This window comes from Quercus lobata, chromosome 8 (assembly GCF_001633185.2).
Source record: "Quercus lobata isolate SW786 chromosome 8, ValleyOak3.0 Primary Assembly, whole genome shotgun sequence".
Classification (NCBI taxonomy): Eukaryota; Viridiplantae; Streptophyta; class Magnoliopsida; order Fagales; family Fagaceae; genus Quercus; species Quercus lobata.
In genome coordinates, this window is record NC_044911.1 from 40,126,847 (window position 1) to 40,147,857 (window position 21,011).

At 35.8% G+C, this 21,011-nt stretch overlaps 1 protein-coding gene across 1 annotated transcript; it reads right to left on the minus strand.

Moving 5' to 3' along the window:
* Positions 1-2,367: 2,367 nt before the first annotated feature.
* Positions 2,368-3,383, minus strand: LOC115957455 (protein E6-like). The gene has a single exon (XM_031075698.1). The coding sequence runs from the start codon at positions 3,333-3,335 to the stop codon at positions 2,538-2,540; it is 798 nt and encodes a 265-aa protein (XP_030931558.1). The 5' UTR covers positions 3,336-3,383; the 3' UTR covers positions 2,368-2,537.
* Between the last annotated feature and the right edge of the window lie 17,628 nt (positions 3,384-21,011).

The following is a 21,011-nucleotide window of genomic DNA, read 5'->3' on the forward strand; positions in this document are numbered from 1 at the left end:
AATAATTCTAGGGATACACTCAATCTCACACGAATTTGCTGTGTGCGACTCTAAGTGGTAGAAACTCTTTGTCTACTCCTATTTATATAAATCTCATAGCAACTTAAGAAATTTGGTGTGAAGATTGTAGGGAATTAACCTGAATTTCCAACCTGTGAGAAACAAAAAAATAGAGAAAACAAATGTCAAAGAAAAAAAAAATCACATGCACAAGACAGTATTTACATGGTTCGGCAATTTGTCTACGTCCATGGAGTTACAGAGATTTTACTATTATCAGGAAAAAGTACAAAGTGTGGCTATAGTTTTTTTTTTCCTCTCTCTCTCTCTCACAAAAAACACGGCAACAACACAAACCCTAATCACACAATTGCGTTTTATACACAAAATGGGCAAAAAAAAATTTTCGCCCAAGCCTTCACTCCATGGACTAAGCCTCAGAAAATCTCCCATTAAAAACCACGCAACATTATTCGAATTAGGTTAGGTCGTCGAACCGGATCAAACAAAATTAGGCTTCACAAAGCTCAACAAAGATAGATGTGTTCATTTATCTCTCACCCCAATTTTATATATATTTTATGGCCACTATTCTCCCACCCTAACTAAAGCAAAAATGTAAATAAAGCAACCAGCGATTCAAATAAAAGAACTTGGTTGCATAGAAAAACAGCGTCTACGTGCGTTATCTTCACCTATCTTGGTCAGTGTTGCTTTTGGACTTTGCTACGCTTCTCTTCAAACATGCTTGGCCAGGAAGAGTGTCAGGTATCCATGGGAGATTTATATTTGAAAGAAACTCATTCAAAATTGAAAATTTTAAAAAGAAGATATTTATATATATATATATATATTTATATTTATAAAAGAAAAATCAAAAGTGGAATACCCCAAAGTCCAAACAACTAAATCTTACAGTTGCGATTTATTTATTTATTTTTTACTGTGAACCCTAAGTTTGGTATATATAAGAACTAATTTTGACTTTTAAGAATCTCTTAATTGGACGAAAATCAAGGAACATTAAGTGAACATTTGGATACAGTTAAAACTTTTTTTTCAGCTACGTCTAGCGTTTGTTAGTGGGTCTCGTGCATTGTTCACGGGACTCCCAAATCTCTTTTTTCAGTAAAATTTTCATTAAAAATGGGTCCCACGGCATTATTTACACTTTTAAAAATTATTTTGCTACAGTATTTTCAGTTTTCAGTAATAAGCGATATCCAAACAGACTCTAATTATTCGTTGAAAGCTGAAATGAAAATTTCTTAATCGGACTTGATCAGCTTTCAATGAATAGCCTTGGCCGAAGGGTGTAGGTAGACCACACTCTAGGTTGGTCTTGTAGTAATAGATACCTTACACCATGCCCCTTTAGTAAGCCTAAGGGGACAAAAAGTTGTCAGAGCTACTCCACCTATGATTTTGGGAACTATCTATCAAATAGGATCTGATTAAGGGTCTGTTTGAATATCACTTATTGTTGAAAACTGAAAATTGAAAACATTGTCGCAAAATAAAATTTTAAATGTGTGAATAATACCATGAGACCCAGTTTTAAAGTTGTTTTTACTGGAAAAAAGTACTTGTGGATCCCGTGCACTGTTCACAGGACCCACTAAAAAAACTTAACCGCTGGAAAATGCGCAAAACGCGCTCCCCAAATGTACACTAAGTGCAATAATTAGAGAAAGTAGAATAGTAAAAAAGTTAAACATTTTGGTCCAAGTTGAAAAAAAAAAAAATAAAAAAAAAAAAATAAAACTATTGCCCTAACTATTGTACCAAATCTCAATTCTACCAACAACATTAATCCTTTTCTATAACCCTAGAGTTTGTGAAGGTAAACGGCAATGTTGCCATAATTGCTGCTTTTTATCCTCTCACTAACTCCTTTCACGGCAGAGGGTCTAAGATCAACCCACCTAAGTTTGGTCTTTGATTTGGAGAGTTGCCTTTATTTGTGAAGGAAAAAGGTATGGAAGTCTCATGCACCAAGTAAAGCTTTACTCGGTTTAAAAAATATTTATTTTACATTTCAAAAAGTTGCTTTATTTATTTTACCAACTTATTAACAAAACACTCAACATTCAATTTCTTATTCTTACATATAAGATAATAAAATAATAGAGAGAGAGATTGAATGAGTGTCAGGGAGGAGAGAGAAGTTAAAAATGAATAAAAAATAAATACAAACTTGCTACAATAGTTGCTATAGATATAAACTTACTAGCTTCTCAAAAAAAAAAAAAAAAAAAATATAAACTTACTGTTCACAATTGCTAAATTTTTTTAGCAATGTTACACACCCGGGTAAAATCCAAATGGATTAACTCGGTCTTCATCAAAAGGGAAAACACCAAGAAATACAAAATTACACAATATGATCTTCATGATTCTGCAAGGCATAAAATCTGTGCAGACAGAAAAATAAGAGTACACATGAAAATTCACCATAATTTTGTTTTCATCCTTAAATTAAACTAGCTCTCTCTCTCTCTCTCTCTCTCTATATATGTTGATCGTGGACCAATACTTTATGGCACAAACGCCTCTTGGCTCTCCTGCTGCTTCTCGTACTCTTCCATGGTGTTGAACTCATTTGGGTACATATTATTTCCATAGTAACCTTCATTTTTGGCGGTTCCCCTCCCTGACTCATACCCATTAAGATTGGTATTCTCATTTTGAACTTGAAAATAGTACTTACCATTCTCCATGAACCTCGTGTCACTCATCCCTTGTCTTTCACTCTGGTAGCCATTGCTGTTGTAGTAGCCATTGGTATTGTAGTTGTTTGCATAGCCATTGCTATTATAGTTGGTTGTATAACGATTATTGTTGCTGTAGCTGCTGCTGAAGCCATTGTTGTAATTGTTGGGGTTGCCATTGTTGTTGTAGTTGTTGGGGTTGCCATTGTAATTGTACAGGTTTGTTTTCGGATACCCTGTCTTATACCTTTCACCTGTGAGTTCTTCAGTTAGATTTTCATCTTCAAAATTGGTGGTAGTAGTAGTGGGTGTCTCCTTTGTGGGAGGGAATTGGTTGGAGCCATGACCATAAAGGCCATAGCCATAGCCATTTTCACTTTCAGAGTAAGTTGGTGCTGGTGTTACTTCTGGTGTTTGTACTGTTACTGGTTCTATTGCCGGTGCTGGTGCTGGTGTTGGTGTAGGAGCTTCAGCTGTAAGGGAGACTTTGAGATCTGGCAGATTGTTGTTAGCATTGTCATGGGTGAACTTGCTAAAGAACCTGCTCTCTCTAGCTTGAATTTGCAGCGAGGAGAAGAGAACTAGGAGGAAGAAAAAAGAAAGGTGTTTTGCCAAGGAAGCCATTAGAAGAATAAAAATAGAGAAAACAGTTCTGTCAGTTCTGAGATTCTCATGTTACCAAGTGATCCCTTTTATAAACTCTCGTCCCTCACATTTAGTGAACCGGGTAATTATGCGTGGATTGAGGAAAGGCAAGGACCGTGGGGTAGGAAAAATGGAAAATGATGGCATATAGTGCACACTGCATGTGCATTTTATGACAATGTCTAACAAGGGAGGCACCAATTAATCTTTTCTACGAGAACACATTAGTATTGGAGTCTAAGTCAAAAGGGAGGCAGTTTTCTTTCTAGATGCGAAAACAGACACCTTTTTTCTGTCTGAAATTAAGGAGGGGACCCATGAGGCCATGCCATGCCCCTGTCCTAATTACTAGCATTTAGCGGTTGAGTAAGTTAGGCACCAACCAGAAAAAAACACAAATTAAAAAATAAAAACTATGAAAGGAAGAAGAGAAAGTAAATAAGGAAATTATTCAATTAACCAAAGATAGCTGGGAGGCCACAGTAGTACTACATAGTACATAATTACTTTGGTGTAGGCATGTTACCCTACTTCTATTGCAAGCATTTTTGCAGATTCTTTTACTTTTTCCCTTTTCTCAAAGTCATGAGGAAAAGCTTGGAAGTTTGAATGTGTTTACCTTTAATTTGGTTTGATTTTAGATACTTCGGTACTCCCTTTAACTGTCAAGAGTGGGGTTAATTAATCCCATTCCAACTCCCTGCCTTTAATTTGGAGTTTGAATGTTCTTTGCTTTTAAAATTTATGTGGTCCATTGCAAAATTCCTTAAACAGAGGTGCGGGGCAAGATCGAATTTGGGATAAAGAAATGTGCTTTGGGATGGTAATAAAACATGTAAAAATAAATAAGTTATAAATATGATATCTATAGCTAAGAGTCTTGCAGCTTAACTAAAATATTCTGGTATTAGAAATATACAAATTTTGAGTGGGGAAAAGTGAACAAATTGTTCATGCCTCAAGGGCGGCTCCACATTAAAACCAAGGTAGTCACAGGCTCACTCTCATCTGGAAAATAAAAAATTATTATATATAATAATCAATTAAGTAATTGCTATACTACTACTAAGGCCAAGGCTAAGACTACTCCTAAATATGCAAGATAAAAAATATTGATCCCGATGTAAAATTATATGTATCCTTTTCCTTTCCTTTCTTTCCATTGAATCTCCTCCTTTTATATATTAATTTTTTGATTTTCTTTTGAAGAAAAACAGATTTCAATTTACGTATATAAAAAAAAAAAAAAAAAAAAAAAAAATCAACTTAGGGTGAGTTTGGTTCGACTTTCAAAAGTTGGACTTTTTGAAAAAGTTGAGTTTTCAAAAAGTGCATAATGAAAAAGTGTTTTTTCAAAAAGCTGAGTGTTTGGTAAAAACTGTTAAAAAGTGTTTTTTGAAAAAGCTGAGTGTTTGGCTAGCACTATAAAAGTTGCAGTTTGAGGGATAAATTACCAAAAAGGACAATGTATATATAAGGAGTTTATTTCATACTTAAATCAACTATTTCATATACTTACTAAAGGCAGAAGCAGGAGGTTTCTGTGGCCCAGGTAGAATCAATAAAATTAGGAAAATCTCAAACATAAAAATGAAAAGGCAGAAGCCAATCAATTTACGCCTATATTTAATTACTTTAAGATGTGATTACTCTTTGATTTAATTTTCAGTAATCTTGAAGGAATTCTTGTTGGGTAGCGTAATCACCGGAAGAATAGGATATAAAAAAGAAGAACATAGATTGCTGACATTCCAAACATCATTGATTGCCGCTTGATTTCGGTTGTTGCTGAATGTATTGACTTTAGATTGGAGTCTGCTCCTGAAAAAGAGGGAAATTGGGAACAAGGGACTAAGATGGGCTTGGGTTTCAAGCTAGACTTTAAAAGCCCATATCCTGTTCTGGGTCTAGGGTCAACAGCCTGGGATTCTCATTGTGAAATGGGCTGGGTCCCTATTGCTTTTCTAATTGTTTATTTGCAGTCCACTTTTCAGATATAAATAAGGATGAAGGTGCTAATTAACTTTTTTTCATGGTAAAGTTTCTTCATGTCATATCAAATGGTTGGGCCACATAAAGAGGCTATGGGCCATAGCCAGTTAGCCCCTTTATGGTTAAGTTCGGTATGCTCATTGAGAAGGACGTAATGATTTTAGCACTTTTTGAGAAATAATTAGGGATCACGGGCCCAATTACCCTCAGGAAAATTATATTTTAAGACAGTTTGGTAGACATATTTGTTACAAAATGTGTGAATCCTACACATATGAGTCTTACATGTTGTGAGAAAGAGAAATCTCATTAGACCTCCTCATGATTCACCTTCTTTAGTCCTTTTAACACAGGGTCTTTTGTTTTAATTTTTTAAATCCCAACTTATTTTCATGGTTACCAACTTACTGTATATATTTGGTTAAAATAGAAATTATATCCTCTCACTCTGACATGTTTTCAATTTAGTTTTGTTCTTTTTAGTGCATTTAAAAAAAAAAATCCATTTCAATCCTTTAACTTTAATATATATATATTTTTTTTCCTCCTTGAACTTTAATCATTTTTCAATGTAGTATTTTTTTTCTACTTCAATCTAATCTTGCCATTAATTAAAATATTTTTCATTTTTCCATTTTCCAAAATGAAGTCATTTTAGTTAACATAACAGTGCAGTCACCGAAGGACAACATTGAAGACAAGTCAAAAGGATATCATTTTTATTTAACATAACTTTTTGGAATATAAGTTTGTAGGTAGTGTATTTTTGCACAAATTAAATTTAAACAAAAGTTAAAAAAAAAAAATATTTTCGTCCAAAACACATAATTTAGGTAGGTAAATTTCTTTACATGTATAAAAAAAAAAAAAAAGATATCAAATTTCAACATCAGTTGAACAGTGGTGAGTTTTATGGACAAAACTCCGTAATGTGGCCCAGCCCATGTTACTTCTAAAACTGTTTACCCATTACCCTATTATTTATGGCGGATTGAGATGGGTATAGCTGAAACCAGTTTTCATGCATGTTGAAAGTTTTGCCTACTAAAAAATGGCATTTAAAATAGGTTTTTGATACTACAGGATTTCTAAAATTGATACATGTGGGCTCAATGCACCTAGCAACTGAGAGAATTGAGATCTAGTGCAATTAACCATAAGATGTGAGAGAGATGAAAAAATAAAGTGTAAAAGTGAAATGGTAAAAGTTGAGGGTTAAAATTTTTTTTATTCAAGGGTTGAGATTAAAAGTGACTTTTGCAACTTTTAATTGAATTTCTAATTTTGTGCCACATGTGTGGGCACAACAAAGAGGGGAGTACACCTCGGCCGAGTAAACTGGGGTGGAGAAAAGATATGGAGTTGTCACCTAGTTTAGGTCTAGAAACCATATATATAGTGTCATTTTGGGGAATGATTGATCATACTACTAGAGTATGGGTTCGGAGTTTACGTACGGCTTGGGAAAGTGTTAGACACCTAAAATCGCCCGACCCATGAGTCAGCTTCCACTCATTGTATTTTACGTCTTAATTTCATTAAAGACAAGTTCAATATTGTATTTTATACTCACACACACACTAGTATACATCTAAGCATATAATATGACATTTCATACCAAACCCTAGCATACATCTATCATAGCATTGCATCAATATCTCATTCAAGGTAGCAAACAAACAAACATATATAAATAAATAAAAACAATAAAATTTTTATAAAAATAAGTTGTTCAAAACACAGTTGGGTAGGCAAATTTCTTGTTTGTCAAAAGAAAAAAAAAATGATATCAAATTTCAACATCAGTTGAGCCGTGGTGAGTTTTATGGACAAAACCCCGTAATGTGGCCCAGCCCATGTTACTTCTAAAACTGTTTGCCAATTAGCCTATTATTTAGGGCGGATTGAGATGGGTATAGCTGAAACCGGTTTTCATGCATTTTGAAAATTTTGCCAAATAAAACAAATGGTCTTTTTGAATAGGTTTTTGATACTATCGGGCCTAGCGTCGTGCTTTCTATCAGGGTTTCTACAATTGATACATGTGGGCCCAATATACTAGGTAATTGAAAGGGTTGAGATCCGGTGCAATAGCCATGCAATTAACCATAAGGTGTGAGAGAGAGATGAAAAAATAAAGTGTAAAAATGAAATAGTAAAAAGTTGAGGGTTAATTTTTTTTTTAATATTAATTAAAAGGCTCAAATTTGTGTAATTAGAATAAAGTGTAAGCCATGTAGAATCTAGGTACGGTGGGGCCTCAGTTGTCCAGGCTCCCCATAATGTTTGTATATGGATAATCGGATCTAATAGGACTAACGTGAACATATTGGATTGTTTAAATTTGAATTGCAATATTGGATGGACAAAAGGAAGTTACCCTACATTTTGTTTTTTAATGAAAAAGAAATGGGTCTCTTGTGTGGGCTCATCGATCCCACGCCATGTGACAGTAAAGGGTAATACCACATGTACTACAAGGGCCTTACTGGGGCTATCGCTCAAATTGCTCCTCTCTAGGTACTGGAATAAGGACTCCTACCATTAAACCACACCCTCATGTAGTAAGAAGTTACCCTACATAATCTCTTCCAAACTCCCTTAAATCAAATTTATTAATACAATATCGGACGATCGTTTTAGTTTGATTAGAAAAATACAATATTTTTATATTGATACACCGTTTTAGCATTACTATTATAAAAGGTTTTTTTTTTTTAAAAAAAACTCCATTGTAATATTTTATATATTGAATTAATATTTTTAAATTTTCACCATTAAGTAAAATGTGTTCTATGTTTTAACACATTTGTCAAATTTCATGCAAATCGGATGTGTTTTATTATTTGAATATTCATAAGCTCATCTTTTACATATAATTTAATAAACATGAACTTGAAATTAAAATTTTTTATAAAATGAGATAGCTAGTGATCTTAGATCATCTTTGACATTTTGCAAGCATTATGGGTATAATAAGAAAATGTGTCGGAAAAACATTATTTTGGGACTTTTTCTTAGCCACAATAGCAAATTATGTCATTGTTTTGATGGTAAAGGTAATGTGAGCGGGTAGTAATTAAGCAAGGGAATTTTTGTAACTTTGTCTAGCTAGACCTGTACTTGAAGACTTTCTAGTCATCAAAACAACACCCTTATATTGTGATCAGACTCTATTGTTCCAAAAGTTGTGTTGAAGGCCACATCAATTAGGACCACAATAATTGCTTCACCAATCCTATTCAGATCATTCTCTTAGCATTAAATGTAATGTGGCTTATCTCTTAATAGGGTTCCTAACCAATCAAGAAGAGTGCCTAGGCTTTTGGTATAGGCCTGGGCCTATCACATCCAATTGAAAGTAGTAGGAGAAAATCATGATGATTTCTCGGTCCAGGGAAATAACCTTTGTGGGGTGGGGAAATCCTACGCATGGAAAAGTAGGGTGGTGCGGGGAAAATTTTTTATCCCTTGGTCGAACTAATGAATGAAGCGAAACCTAGTTGTGTTAATCTATTAGGGCATTAGCTACATACGACATGTACTTTGATCTTCCCATGACGGACGGGAGAGAGGATTTTTACAATTAAAAAAAAAGTTGTTGATGGATTGATGAATAATGTCTTAATAAGTGAATTGAGATGAATAATGGTAGATAAATTATTGATTTGAGCCTAATTCACATGGATTGTAAGTAAGTTTACCCATATATTTTTTTACTAAAAATGTGATTTATTGAGTTTAATGGTAATGCTCTTTTTAGATAAAACTATACAAAATAGGAATTAATTGATCAACATTGGTATATGTAGGCTTCATTAAATGAGCAAAACTTATTTTATTTTATTTAAAATTTCCCCTTGAATCTAAAATGTGCATATATATATATATATATATATATAATATTTTGTTTCCTTTTTGACGGGTAGTGATCAAATGGTCGTCCATTACATAGACGACTATAAGCACATTTAAATCATTCATTTAAGCTGGTTATGAGCAATAGTTACAAAGCCATTACAGGTGTCTTTTATGAGCCATTTCACGACCGTTACAAATACCTTTATGAGCTGTATAATGGCCATTACTAAGCCATTAATCTTTCAGCTTAGGCACAACACTAGGAGAAGCTGACAGACTTCGCATTTACTCCTGAGTTGGCTATATAAAGCCATAAGGAGCAAGTAAGTAACAAAATTGAAGCTACAATACATATTAGAGATTTTCTCAAAGAGATTAACTAATTTAAGTATCGGTGTATTTTATTATCACTTGTATTCTCTTAATAGGATATCCCAGTCGTCCATTAGGTTGACGAGGAACATACTGACAACACACTTTTCGTGTTTTATTAGTTTGGCGCCATCTGTGGGAATCGACGAATTGCAACTCAATAAAGCAAGTCATCGTACCTTTATTGATGAGTTCCTTGAAACCAGTGGATTCAACTACTACCGCATCGTCGGATTCGGTGGTGATGGTCCAACAAACCCAAGCATTGACAGCTAATGTGCAGGAGCTTATGAAGCAGAATGAAGCCTTGAGGCGGCAGATACGTCTAGTGGGAAGTAATATGTCCCTTGCATGACGTAACCGTGGCGAAAACGACGACGAAGCAAATAACCCATAAAATAGTAGAGAAAGAGATACTTCTGAGTGCATTGAACAATTAACACATGACAATGACCAGTTGATGAGGAATATGAGGAAAGAGCTTAATGAAGTTAAGAATGCCATGAAAGGGAAAACAACCATGAACCTCGATGGAATGATCAAAAGGACGGACTCACCCTTCACCACCAATGTTATGGAGTGTCCTCTGCCTCTTAAGTTCCATCTCCCACAACTAGAGATCTATGATGGTACCAAAGATCCCTTTGATCACATAGGGGCATTCAAGACACTACTAAACCTCCAAAAAACTCTAGACGAGGTGAGCTATAGGTCTTTCCCAACCATCCTCAGAGGAGCTACAAGGGTATGGTTTAGCAAATTACCTGCATCGTCATTTGCAAACTTTGAGCAGTTGAGCGACTCATTTGTTCGACATTTTATTGGGGCCCAATGGCATAAAAGGTCCACTTCATATTTGTTAATTATAAAGCAATAGGAGGGAGAAAATTTGCAATTGAGCAAACAAATCATCTATCCTAGGTAAAGGATATTTGTTCCTCACAGTGACCTTATTCAATTGCCTCGAATAAATCCCTTTTCTAAAAGCTCTTGCAATTACAATTTAAGCTCCTTCAACTCTGCAGGTGCCATACGATATGGTGCTATAGAAATAGGTGCAGTTTATGACACCAAGTCAATGGCAAATTCTATCTCCCTATCAAACGGTAGAGATCCTCAGGAAATACATCAACAAAGTCCCTCACAATAAGAATGTTGTCAATCTAATGTTGTCAATCTTTAACTCTTCATTCTGGTTATCCACCACATATGCAAGATAACCTTTACAACATTTTCTAAGTAACTTATTAGCATGAATGGCAAAAATAACATTAGGCATGAGGCTCTCTCTTGACCCATGAAACACAAATTTGGATCGACCCGGAATACAAAGCATCACTTCCTTCTTGTAACAGTCAATGTTAGCATGGTAAGTTGCTAAGTGCTAACCAATCCATGCCTAATATTACATCAAATTCTTGAATTTGTAAGAAAATCAAATCAGCCAACAACTCATTTCCTCCAATCTTAATCACACAAGACTTACATATGGACTCGGCAATCATTGTTTTAGCCAAAGGAGTAGAAACAGTAACTTCAAAGTCCAACGATTTAGGCACACAATTCAGGCACAAGACCAGGAGAAGCCAATAGACTTCACATTTACTCTTGAGTTGTCTGTATAAAGCCATAAAGAGCAAGTAAGTAGACACATAATTGAAGCTACAATACATATTAGAGATTTCCCCAAAGAGATTAACTAATTTAAGCATCGAAGGGTCCTTGGTAAGCACCAACCTGGTGTCTTTTCTTATCACTTCATTAAAACACACTTCGCCATGAGCAAAAGTACCAGACAATCGAACAACGGTGCCACTCGGAAATTGGAACCTTTTCCTAAAAGTCTTTAGTTGTTTCCCTCTCAAAGAGCAAGATTTAGAGAGGGCATGAAGGGGGATAGATGAAGAGGGTTCAACATAGCAGTATCAACTTCTTTACCTATGGACCCAGCATTTGATGACAGATTCATTTCAAGTTCATTTGACCTAATTTCAACATCTCTATCCTTTACGGTGGCCATCTCTAAGTGATATTGTATTAAAGATTGGCAAATCAAAGGATAAAAGAGTAAGAAGAACAGGTCTAAAAGAAGTAAAACGGGATATGAACAGACCGACTTGAGGACGTCGACCAGAAGAATACTTAAGAAAAGCCCCTAATCTAGCAAAGAAGAAAGATATAGAGGGAAATTATTGTCTAACAAAAGCAAAATCAACCATTAATGGAGCTTTAAAGTGAAGAAGTCTTACCAGGAGGAAGTTTTTGAAATTTGAAAAGCTTCAGAGTTCTGGCGTAGGGACAATGAAGAAGAAAAGAAAGGGGAACTATTTAAAAAAAAAGGAAAGACAGAAATCAAAGTGTGGGAAAATCAAGGAAACATTAACACACCTCACTTATGAGACAAGGACACATGTTCGTAGTTAGACAAAGAGGTCACTTCGCATTTATTATGATGGGAAAGAATCTCGAGAAACGAAGAGAGGTCCAAATTGCCATGATCGTTCATATTCCTACACTCATCCAAGACTCGGACGACGAAGGAATAAAGGGGGTAATTGATGAGTAATAATCAAATGGTTGTTCATTATATGGACGACCGTAAGGGTATTTAAGCTAGACATAAATCCTTCATTTAAGCTAGTTATGAAAGACAATTAGAAAGCCATTACATGCATCTTTTATGAGTTGTTTCACGGTTGTTACAAATATCTTTATGAGCTATTTAATTTCCATTACTAAGCCATTAATCTCTCATCTCAGACACAACATCAAGAGAAGCCAATAGACTTCGCATTTATTCTTGAGTTGGCTATATAAATCCATAAAGAGCAAGTAGACACACAATTGAAGCTACAATACATATTAGAGATTTCCCTAAAGAGATCAACTAATTTAAGTATCCGAGGGTCTACACGGATTAGATATTATAGATATTAGAATGGGTGAAGTAGTTGAAGAAGCTTTTGCTAATATGTTTATAAATATGTTTGGAGAAATGCTGCAGACATAAACTCTTTTACAACATTTTTAGAAAATATTAATATAACAAATTTTTCTAGTTCTCATCTAGGCATACGTACTACTAACATCACATTTTTACTTACTAATAATAATCTAACACATTAGCAGTTTGTAAAATAGTTTGTGGCTTTAGCATTTTCCATATATTTAAGAATTTTTTTTAAATGCATGTTTAAGATTAATATGGTTATATGTTTATTCAAATGCTTATTATTTAGTATATTTTCTATGTTATGCATAAACTTCGCTTTTCTACACAACCTTTCACCCTTCAACAGATGGATAGTCGTAAAGGACTATCTAGATATTAGAAAACATCTTAAGGGCGTGTGTACAAGATTTCAGGATTAGTTAGGCTAATCATATATACTTAGTGAGGTTCGCCTATAATTATATCTACTAGTCTAGTATCGAGATGACCCTTTATGAGGCTTTATATGTAGAAAATGTAGATTGGTTTGTTGGTGAAAAATCTTGAGCCATAAATCATTTAGAGGACTCCTGAAAAAATTAATTTGACTTATAAAAGATTTTAAATAGTTTATAGTTAATAGAAAAGTACACATGCTGACAATTGAACGAATGATTTGGATTTCAAAGTTGGGGATATGAAATTCCATAAAATTGATCCAATGAAAGGAGTTATTAGAATTAGTATATTGATAAATTGAACCCTAGGTATGTAGGATCATCTGAAAGTTTGAAATGGATTGGTTTAGTTTCTCATAAAATGGAAAGCACATAATATGTCTTATATTTCCATTCTAAGAAAGTATATGTCTAATTAGATAAATTAGGTTCCATTTGTTTAGACGTAAAATATTTTTTGAAAATTAGTTTCCCCAATTTTAGGTGTTTGATGTAGCTAAAAATGCAAGTCAACTTGAGGGTATTAAACAAGTTACTCCCTCAATTCACAACAAACCACACCCCACCCACCACTGCTACCTAACCGATCCAACAGCTACCCAACATGGCCTACTAGGTCCCTTCTTGACCTAACCTCTCTCTCTCTCTCTCTCTCTCTCTCCTAATCCTAGTAGGCATTAACCCATATACAGCCTCATATTCTTTAGTTGTTGTAACTGTGTTTATGTTGTTCTGCTTCTTGGTGCTCCAACCTCTCTTGCATCGCCACAACCCTTTAAATAAAATTTTTAGTGACTACCTTGTGGTTTCTATTCTTATTGGCACTATGTTCTGTGGTTGCATAACCGATTCTATTGGTGTCTACTCCTTAGTGGTTGCTTTTACAGTAGGACTATTTGTACCCCCGAGCCTTTAAGTCAAACTTTTTTGCATAGAATAGAGGGTTTTGTGTTTGAGATCATGTTAGCTTTTTACTTTACTAGCACAATGTAAAAGTAGATTTCTCTAAAGGGATTTTTTACGCGGGTCCATTGGTTGCAAGCACGGGCTTTATAGCCAATGTCGTTAGTTTTATGATAGTAAGGAGCGTTATATTCAATATGCCTCTTTGTGATGGTGCCACTCATGGAGTTCTGATTAATACCAAAAGCGTGTTGCCGTTTATCATCCTAAATGTTGGTTTGGAAACTATGGTAAGTAACCCTAATAAAATTATGTTGTAACATGATTCCTATAAATATTGTGTGATAAAATTCATGTCTTCTTGTTTAACAGATATTGACCGAATATGAAGACTATTAATGAGAAAATTGTTTGCAAATATGGAACCACCATACTTTGGATATTAAAAGACTTCTATTCAACTTCATCATTTGTGGCTTCATAAAATGAAACCCCCTATTAAATAAGTATTAGGATATTATTTGGAATTTGGAAGTGTCATAATATATATAATAGTTATGAATTTTAAAGAGGAAATATAACCAATCAAAACCAAACATTATAATTAAGTATTGGATGTCGATAAATAAAACATCAACAAGAAGAATACCTACACAAATATGACATAATAAACATTAGAATGGGTGAAGTTGAAGAAAATTTTGAAAATAATTATTGTTGTCGATATGTTTATAACTATGTTTAAGACATATTTGTTTAGAAGTATCTTTAAGATTACTATGATTGATTTTTTCTCTCCTCTAGGGTAGGAGCGCTCCCTCTCGTTCGTATACGAGGTTCTCCCTCTCTTAGTTTATACTAAGGGTTTGATTTTTTCTTTGTTTTTTCGGTGCCACCTCCTCTTGAATCATGGAGGATGATGTGACAAATATTCTGGAAAACATGAAACTGACCACTGACGAGGAAGAGGTTATCTCTATCTTAGATGAAGGACGGAAAGCAGAGATTGAAAGTTGTTCTCAGAGTTTGATTGGGAAGTTTCTCACGTGTAAGTCTTTTAACAAGAGGGCTGCTCAGGTCATTCTTAAATGTGCATGGGGTTTGGAGAATCAGGTACAGGTTGTAGAAGTTGGGGCAAATTTGTTTTAGTTCAAGTTTAACTCAGAATTTGAAATGAATAGGGTTTTAAAAGGTGGACCATGGACCTTTGACAATCAAGTTTTATTACATATTCGTTGGAAATCCAGGATGACTACTGGTAATGTGAGGTTTGATTTGGCTTCCTTTTGGGTGCAAATCTGGGGGGCACTGTTTGACATGGTCTCTCCATCAGTTGCTGATGCAGTAGGTGGACGGTTAGGTGTAGTGGAGGAGGTGGAGAAGCAACGAAAACAGGACATCTCAAACTTCTTTATGCGTGTGAAGGCTGCTCTTCTGTTATCTAAGCCTCTTCAGAAAGGGGCTTTTTTAGTAGGTTCGAATGGGCAGAAGTCTTGGATTACGTTTAAATATGAGCCACTTGCTCTGTTCTGCCATTACTACGACTTGCTTTGGCATGACCTTAGGCATTGTGCTCAATATTTTGGTGCAACTAAGAATGGTGAGGCAGAATGTCAATATGGGGATTGGATGAAGGCAACTGGTACTCGAGCACGGTCACCAAATAGTCGAGGAAGGTATCGGGGTGAGGCTGAACATGCTACTGAGGGTGAGACTGTCTGTTCACAGCAGGGGAGTGGTAGGGCATTGGATGAGGATGATGGTGGTGGTGGGGATGCAGTTGCTAGGGTTTGCGCGGCTACACAGGATGTTGGTACGGCTGGGAATCATGGGATTTTTCCAGAAGTTTCGCTACCAAATCCCGAGTTTTAGGGAGAGAAGATTACGGAGATGGAAGGGATGGATGGGCTTATGTCAGGTGGTGATGATCTAAGCCCAAGTACGGACGAGCTAGAGGTCTCTACTTGGCCTATGAATCAAATTGAAGCTAATGGGCCTCAAAGAGTGGAGAAACAAAGCAGTTGGACAAGGCTTACACATATGGATTTTGGCCTTGTGGATTTATTAAAAGAGGGGGCAAAGTCTATCTTGGGCAAGAGAGGCAGCCAGGGAATGCAGCAGGATATGTTTGACAAAGGTGATGAGCAGGCAGAAAAGAAAGCTAAGTCTGGGGATGGTTTTGAAACATTTGAAGCGGCAGGGGTGTTGCAACTCCCTTGCTGAGAGCAATGAGGATTTTAAGTTGGAACTGCCAAGGGCTTGGGAACCTTTGGACAGTTCAAAGCTTTCACAAATTAGTGAGGGAACAAGCTATCGATGTATGTTTCTTAATGGAAACAAGGTTGGATCGAAGTGGTTTTGAGAAGCATTGTGGTGATATACCTTTTAAAAATAAGTTGATAGTGAAAAAGCCAAATTCGGGTGGAGGGTTGGCCTTGCTGTGGAAGAAGGAGGTGAATTTGGACGTGATTAATTTTATTGACAATCATATTTTGGCTAAGGTAGTGGAAAATGATGGTTTTGTGTGGCATCTTATAGGATTTTATGGGTGGCCTAAGGCAAATGAAAAGTGGAAGTCGTGGGCACTTTTATCTCATTTAAGGACTCTTGTTGAGGGTCCTTGGTGTTGCATTGGGGATTTCAATGCTATACTTCATGCATCGGAGAAATAGAGTGTCAATGCACCTTACTTTAATCGGATGGAGGATTTTCGGGTTGCTTTGGAAAATTGTGAGTTGAAAGATTTGGGTTTCATTAGGCATAAGTTCACTTGGACAAACAGGCGGCCAGGTTCAGCTTATACAAAACAACGGTTGGATAGAGCTACAGCTAACAGAGGATGGACTGAAAAGTTTCCTGCAAGCTTGGTTTCACATTTGTTCAGCCATGCTTTTGATCACATTCCTATTCTTTTAACAACCATGAATGATAGGCGGCTCAAGGGTAGGGGGGCTAGTGGTTTCAAGTTTGAGGAGTGCTGGTTGTTATGGGATGATTGTGAGGAGGCTGTGCTTGAGGCATGGACAAAAGGAGGGCATGGTAGCTCGAGTTTGAGTGGTTTGAGGGACCAAATCCAAATTTGTGGGGCTAATTTGTATGCATGGGGTTCTTCTAAAAATAAACCTGAAACAGAGGAAATTAAAAGATTACAAAAGAAGCTGAAACTATTGAATGCTAGTGAGATGACTAAGGAAAGCAGGAATGAATTTCTTTTACTGAGTAAATAGTTGGATGACTTATTGCTTAAGTAAGAGATTTTTTGGCGTCAAAGGTCTCGGGTGTCATGGTTAAAGTATGGTGATAGGAATACTGAATCTTTTCACTCCAAGGCTTCCCAATGAAGGCGTATGAACTTTATTGAGGGAATCAAGAATGCTAATGGGGATTGAGTGGAGGAGGTAGCAGATGTAGCTTCTGATTGTTTCATGAATATTTTTAAAGTAGGTACTTGTGACAGAATGGAGGAATGCCTTAATGCAGTTCACCAGAGGTTGACTAGTGATATGTTGGAGATGCTGTCCAGGCCATACAATAGTGAAGAAGTTAAAGCAAAGTTGTTTCAGAAGAGACCAACAAAGGTTCCTGGACCTGATGGTATGAATGCCCTTTTCTATCAAAATTTTTTACAAACTGGTCATATGGTGTCTGATATTAATTATACTCATATAGTTTTGATTCCTAAAGTAAAGAATCCGGAGAAAATGGCAGATTTAAGACCTATTAGCCTATGCAACGTGATGTATAAAATTATTTCTAAAGTTTTGGTGAACAGGTTGAAACTAATCTTGCCACAGTTAATTTCCCCTACCCAGAGTGCTTTTGTACCTGGACGCCTTATCACTGATAATGTGCTAGTAGCCTATGAGACCTTGCATGCCATGCATATTGGAAAGAAGGGAAAGAAGGGGGCTTTAGCCCTTAAACTGGATGTCAGAAAGGCCTATGATAGGGTGGAGTAGGGCTTCCTTAAAGGCATGATGATTAAACTGCGGTTTTTGGAGGTTTGGGTGGATAGGGTTATGAGTTGTGTCTCTACACCTTCCTTTTCTGTCCGAATCAATGGTAAAGTTTATGGGAATATAACTCCATCTAGGGGTATTCGCCAAAGAGATCCTCTGTCCCCTTATATGTATCTGATATGTGCTGAAGGTTTTACTTCGCTCCTTGCTAGAGCAAAGATTGAAGGGAGGCTACATGGAGTGGCCTTATGTAGAAATACTCCATCTATTACTAATTTGCTCTTTGCTGATGATTCCTTGATTTTTTGTCAAGCTAATAAAGATGAAGTGCAGGTGGTTTCTGATACCCTGCAGCTATATGCTGAAGCTTTGGGCCAATGCATAAATCTTGAGAAGTCGTCTGCTTATTTCAATAGTAATGTGTCTGTGGAGCAGAAAGCATGGATAATTGACAAATTAAAGGTTAAAGAAGTGGAGAAATTTGATACTTATTTGGGGCTGCCTACTTTGATAGGATGAAGAAAATATGAGACTTTTGCTTTCCTAAGGGAAAGGGTTTGGAGAAAGCTGCAGGGTTGGAAGGGGAAGTTTCTTTCTAAGGCTGGCAAGGAGGTTCATATAAAAGCAGTGGCTCAATCCATCCCCACATATACAATGTGGATTTTTCAGTTGCCCGAGAAATTATGTGATGAGTTGGACGCTATGTGTGCTAGATTTTGGTGGGGACAAGTTAGGGAGGAAAGGAAAATACATTGGAAAAATTGGGGTTTTTTAACGCTGCCAAAGAAAGAGGGCGGAATGGGTTTCAGAGATTTAAGATCATTTAATTTAGCCATGTTAGCAAAACATGGTTGGAGGTTGTTACAAGATAAAAGCTCTCTGTTATATAGCTGTTTTAAAGCCAAATATTTCCCACGGTGTGATTTTCTTGAAGCAACTGATTGCCAAAATAGTTCCTATGTATAGAAAAGTTTGTTAGCAACTTAGCCAATTTTAAGGAAAGGGTTCTTTCAGAGAGTAGGTAATGGGGCTTCAATTCGTGTTCTTAAGGATTGCTGGCTGCCAAACCACCCAACAAAAAAAATACTTCTTCAGCCGATGGAGGAGATTTGGGAATGGAGTCTCTGATTTAGTTGACTGGCAGAATCATCAGTGGGATAAAGAAAGAATTATGGCCATGTTTCACCAGTTTGATGCAGATGCTATACTTTAAGTCCCTTTGAGTAGGCGGGTTGTACAAGATGTGCTGGTATGGTCATTTGCAAAGAGGGGCAGATATACAGTTTGGTCTGGGTATATTGTGGCAAAGCAATTAAGGAAGGATGAGTTAAATGATGGGCAGTTTTTGGAGCATAGAGCATTTGGGTCACTATGGTCATGACTATGGAAAGCTGCCATTCCAAACAAGATCAAAATTTTTTCATGGAGTGATTGTCTTAATATTTTGCCCACACAGGATAATCTCATTCGAAGAAGAGTGGTGGAGAGTGCGCGTTGTTGTTTCTGTCAGAAAGAGACTGAATCGGTTCTACATGTTCTTTGGAGTTGAGGGGTGGCACAATATGTTTGGGCTGGGAGATTAGGTAGACTTCAAAAATCTTGTACTGAACAGAATGATTTTTTGTAGCTAGTCACAGGTCTTATGGCGAAGCTTTCATCGGAGGAATGGAATCTGTTCTGGATTATTTGTTGGCAGATATGGCATCAGAGGAACACGGTCATGTATGGTGGTGTATTCCAGCATCCTTCAAGATCGGCCCAACGTGCAGTGGATTATTTGAGGGAGTATACGGATGCACAAGATTATCTGAGTGTGCCTAATCCGATTCATGTCCCAGCACAGCAGACATGGCAGCCTCCATTGGGATTGTTATTCAAGCTGAACTTCGATGGTGCTGAATCGGGTTATGGGGTTGTGATTAGGAATGAAAAGGGTGAAGTCATGGCTACTATAGCTGTGAGGGGAGGTGATGTGCGTGACAGTGAGGAGGTGGAAGTGATGGCTTGCCATAAAGCGCTTGAGTTTACCATTGATACGGGCTTCATGGAGATAATTCTGGAGGGTGATAATGCTATGGTTCCGGCTTCAAAAAAAAAAAAAAAAAAAAAAAGATTACTATGATTATATGTCTATAAATGCTTATTATTTAGTAAATTGTCTATGTTATGCATAAACTTTGTTTATGTTCTTAGTACAACCTTTCACCCTTCAACATATGGACAGTTATAAAGGACTATTTAGATCTTAGAAAACATCCATCTTAAGGGAATGTGTACAAGATTTCAAGAATAGTTAGGTTAATCATCTGTACTTGGTAGGCACCAACCTTATGTATTTTATTATCACTTGTTTTCTCCTAATAGGATATCCCGGTCGTTCATTAGGTTGACGAGGGACATATTGACTACACACTATTCGTGTTTTATTACTTTTGATAATATATATATATATATATATATTTAAATCTTGATCATATCTTTAAATACCATAAATACCGGTTGAGTTATAAAATTTTTGGCATTCATGCATGATAGTTTTGAATTAAATAATTGATCTCCGAATTGAAGTCAAGAATTCAACTTTGATTTGTTCTATGATATATTTATCAAAGTAAAGAAAAGGTAGTGGGCCACTGCCCAATTATGATTGTTAGAACAATTTTACTATTTGTTGACAATAGCCAGCATTCTCTGTCAGAATTACAATTATAAAAACAAAGACATCCTTTCTCCACCACACTTTTGAGCGAAAACAGAATGGAATATTATTTTGAACATAGCGGTAAAAAAAACTTGGGTACACTTAATATATACCTTTTGGCAAAAATTAATTAATTATTTTAAAAAAATTTATATAAAAAATTGAAAAAAACTATTAAAAAAGTTAGCCACTTTTTCATAATTAAAAAAAAAATGATTCACTAACATATATCTCTAATAAATTCAATTTTTTTTTAAACAAAATGAAAATTGAAGAGGTACAAAAAGAGGTGAATTTCAGTTAATTTCATTGGAAAATCTCTTAAATGATGTCTTTTTTTTTTTTTTTTAAATACATAAAAGATTCTTAATTGATGTCTTATTTTTTATATAAAGAATGAGTTGTGTTAACGGTCACCACATGATGCTCGTTAAGCACACATTTTTTTTAAAAATTATATCTTTTTTATCAATTTAT